This window comes from Nanorana parkeri, unplaced genomic scaffold (genome assembly GCF_000935625.1).
Source record: "Nanorana parkeri isolate BGI_ZX_2015 unplaced genomic scaffold, ASM93562v1 scaffold1958, whole genome shotgun sequence".
NCBI classification, from domain to species: domain Eukaryota; kingdom Metazoa; phylum Chordata; class Amphibia; order Anura; family Dicroglossidae; genus Nanorana; species Nanorana parkeri.
Genome location: NW_017308226.1, coordinates 132,339 through 136,778, shown reverse-complemented (window position 1 = coordinate 136,778; position 4,440 = coordinate 132,339). Strand labels below are relative to the sequence as shown.

General features: G+C 47.4%; 1 protein-coding gene across 1 annotated transcript in view; it reads left to right on the top strand.

The window, feature by feature from the left end:
* Positions 1–4,440, top strand: part of LOC108800218 (pancreatic triacylglycerol lipase-like) — a 15,219-nt gene that overhangs the window by 7,241 nt on the left and 3,538 nt on the right. The window contains exons 4-6 of the mRNA XM_018572181.1: positions 519–653; positions 2,604–2,712; positions 2,805–2,924. Coding sequence (XP_018427683.1) covers positions 519–653; positions 2,604–2,712; positions 2,805–2,924 — 364 coding nt within the window. The remainder of the gene's footprint in view (positions 1–518; positions 654–2,603; positions 2,713–2,804; positions 2,925–4,440) is intronic.

Genomic DNA, 4,440 nt, shown 5'->3' with positions numbered 1-4,440 from the left:
ATGGTCACGTATATGGAATTGCCCCCCTCCCCTTCGACATTAATATGAATTTGCCTGTCACCCCACAATGCCATTTAATATGGAGTTTCTCCCCCGCATGAACATCAATATGGAACCCCACCCATGGTCACTAATATGAAGTTGCGCCTCTCCCCATGGTCATTAAATTATGCCCATTTGTGAGGTCGGGTACTGATGTTGGATGAGAAGGCCAGGCTCACAATCAGCGTTCCAATTCATCCCAAAAGGTGCTCAGTAGGGTGGAGGTCGGGGATCTGTGCAGGACACTCGAGTTCCTCCACCAAACAGGTCACACCGTGTCTTTATGGAGCTGGCTTTGTACACACGGGACAGTCATGGTGGAACAGAGATGGGTCTTCACCAAACTGTTACCACAAGGCACGTACTTTTGATGTTATATATCATGTGTATGTGTGCTGGTCAACTGTCTAGATACATCTGCCAATATTGTGCACATCAAAAGAAAAAAATGTAACTGGACTCTGTTTCTGTCTCAGGCTTTCTTTGAGGTTGAAGATGTGAACTGCATTGCTGTGGACTGGGCCGGTGGATCCCGCACAACCTATTCCCAAGCCGCTAACAATATCCGTGTTGTGGGGGCAGAAATTGCATATTTTGTTAACTATCTCTCGGTAAGCCTGTGAAGGTTCTCATGTTTCCTGGTCATGGTACAGCCAGTTATAGGTGGCCACCATCATCTAGACTTGTTCTGTAATCCTAAAGACATTTCACTGTGGCCTCCTCAATTCTAATGAATGGCAACAATTTGACCCTTGACAACCGTTAGCCATGTAATGCAAACAGTAGACACCTGTCCCGCCACCATGGTGAAATAGAACAGGGGTTCACATATTTTGCTCACGTCTCATCATGTTCTTGGACAATCTGACTCTATTTAAACAAAGATATGTTGGTGGAGCCATGGGTCAGGATTATGGTAGCTTTTTTAGATCTGTTGATATTTTGGTTAAGAGGCTCCTCTCTAAGATTTAGTGGGTCTGAAGAAAAGATCCCAAGACTGACAGCAGTAAGTTTTGTAGTGTGTAGAGAGCACCGCATGTGTGGTTGAGTGTTCAGTTCAATTTTTATTTTAAGATAATCAGGCCCGTGCAAGTGAGGGTTGGAGGGAAACCAGACTGACAATGGTTATTCTGGAGTAGATTTCTTTCCCATAAGAAGGGCCTGCTATGGTCGCGAGTCAAGCGGACACATTCTACAGTAACTGTCTGATGGTGACTGGGTCGACTCTAAATATTTAGTGAATGTTTCCAACACTCTACTCACATTAGAATTGAGCAAGTCACTTGGATGAGAGGCAAAACGCCTTGAATATTATAGAAGTACAGCTGAACTTCACTAACTACTATAATGTCCTGGTAAAGAAAAAAAAAAAACCTCTACATCCCCTCCCTGCAGATTTGAGCATTTGTAGAACTTAAGGGACATTCTTCAATGGGCTCCACTTATGGGGGTTGGAGACCCCTCCCCCCCCCAAAAAAAAACCCCATAACTCAAGACTTCTTCAGAGCTTCAATTCTGACTTTGGGAACTTACTTACGAGAGGCCTCTCTTTCACTGGTATTTCCATGCCCCTACACCCACATTCCCAATGCTCACCAAGGCCACCATGAGGGCAGGGCTCAAGGTTATATGGCTTAGGAGAAGGCTTAGGAGAAAAAAAAAGAGAAGGGAGATCCATATACAGTACACCACAGCAGTGGTAGACCATTGGCAGGCCAGCTACCAGTCTCCCAAACAGAGCTGGTTCACATAATCTGTACCTCTGGTATAGGCTTAAGCATCAACTCTAGAATAAGAAGGGGAGACCCGGAAAAGAAGGGGAGACCCGGTCTGAAGAAGTTTCCTGCATCAGCCTGTGTGTGTGTGCCATTATTAGGCTGAGGAGGATGACGGTTGGGGGAACTCGAGGGGAGGAAGAGAAGGAATGCAAACAGGCTTCATGGGGAATGTTTCAACCTTCTCAAAACCTGGGCATTATACATGGGTGGAGGGAGCAGTTTGAGGACAATGTTGTCCTCAGTGACACGTGTGTCTGATAAGGACACCTCAGAAAAAGTCTTGTTATACTGAAGTGAATCAGATTTGGAAATCTAGTTCTAAAACATAAAACTGAATTTCATGGCCAAACATGCACTTCCAGGTTAATGCTGTCCGTGAACATCTTGCTGTTCTGTAACACCTCATGCAGCTCCAACACATCCTCAAAAGAATTGTGTATTTTGAAGCCACATGAAAGGTCCTCTCCCCCCAATTTTGGCTTTGGTTATGTCCCCTGTGACAGTGCCGGGCTTCCTATAACTCTTCTTTTCCAAAAGTTAGTTTTTTAACCCCACAAAAGAGGAATATTTAGTTTTTCTCCCCATGATCCTCAATGGGGTTCTGGGAAAATTTCAGGTTTTCTTCATTTTATTGATGTTTCAGAAAACGGGACGCAAATTGCACCCAGGCGGGTTCACTCAGCGTCAATGATCTTTGGTAGTGTGAGCTGCAAATCCTCTTGTGCTGAAATAAGCTGCTTTTTAGGACACATAAAGATCTTCATTCTTCTGATTTCATATTAGACAGCCCTGGGATATTCGCCTTCCAACGTCCATGTGATTGGACACAGCCTGGGGGGTCATGTTGCCGGAGAGGCCGGGAAGAGAATGAGAGGCATTGCCCGGATCACAGGTGACAACTCACAAGGGGCACAGGGAAATAGTTGGGGAGGGGAATGAAGAAATCCGTAGAATTCTTACATTGTCCACACTCCATTCGCTCAGGTCTGGATCCCGCCGAGCCGTACTTCCAGGACACACCCGCCGAGGTCAGGCTGGATCTGACAGATGGTGTATTTGTTGATGTCATCCACACTGATGCCGGAGCTGTCCTGCCTAACCTAGGTCTGTATTCCTGAACAATATTCATAACAAAAAGACATATTTGGGGTAATCTGCCACCTTCTGTACTATCTAAGCTAAATGTACCCTGAATAGGCTGACCTGAGACCCCAATGGTACCAGAGCCTCAATCACACATTTTCTCGTTGCTTTTGGCTAGAGGCTTTACAGTCCTCATACAGAGAAGACCAGACAGTCCTCATACAAAGGAGACCAGACAGTCCTCATACAGAGGAGACCAGACAATCCTCATACAGAGGAGACCAGACAGTCCTCATACAGAGGAGACCAGACAGTCCTCATACAGAGGAGACCAGACAATCCTCATACAGAGGAGACCAGACAGTCCTCATACAGAGGAGACCTGACAGTCCTCATACAAAGGAGACCAGACAGTCCACATACAAAGGAGACCAGACAGTCCTCATACAGAGGAGACCAGACAGTCCTCATACAGAGGAGACCAGACAGTCCTCATACAGAGGAGACCAGACAGTCCTCATACAGAGGAGACCTGACAGTCCTCATACAAAGGAGACCAGACAGTCCACATACAAAGGAGAACAGACAGTCCTCATACCGAGGAGACCAGACAGTCCTCATACAAAGGAGACCAGACAGTCCTCATACAGAGGAGACCAGACAGTCCTCATACAAAGGAGACCAGACAGTCCTCATACAGAGGAGGAGATCCTCCCCGCGGTGTAACCTGTCATGGACAGAGCCCTCATCGGTGAGGAGCAAGTGAGGGACAGGGAGGCTCCTCACTGTCTCCTCCCTTGCTCCTTTACACTAGCTTGGGAATGGGGCTTCGTCCGGGGAAGCGGGGCTTCAATCGGCTGGGGTGGGGCGTGCTGGGGGCGAGGCTGGGGAATGCCTCACCCGGAACAAGAGGTACCACACGTCACTGCCTCATACAGAGGTGAGAGGAGACCAGACAGTCTTGATACAGAGCTCAGAGGAGACAAGACAGTCCTCATAAAGAGGTCAGAGAAGACTAGATAGTCCTCATACAGAGGTCAGAGGAGACCAGACAATCCTCATACAGAGGTCAGAGGAGACCCGACAGTCCTCATAAAGAGGTCAAAGGAGACTAGATAGTCCTCATACAGAGGTCAGAGAAGACCAGACAGTCCTCATACAGAGGTCAGAGGAGACCAGACAGTCCTCATACAGAGGTCAGAGGAGACCAGACAGTCCTCACACAGAGGTCAGAGGAGACCAGACAGTCCTCATACAGAGGTCAGAGGAGACCAGACAGTCCTCATGCAGTTATGTCTCCACCTCTACAAGGGAGTAGGGATTGCCAGCATGGCAAACTGAGATGTGACCAGTCCCGGGCTTCAGTGGCTAGGTTTCTATGTCTCTGTTTATGATGAGCTCGGGGGAGACCTTGCCTAGGAAGAGGACAGTATGGAATATCCATAGGAATAGACCTGAGTATTGTATTGGAGGGGACCCCATACTAAGGGGGCTATTTATAAAGGAGAGCGAATAGCACAGTGTTTACATGCAATGA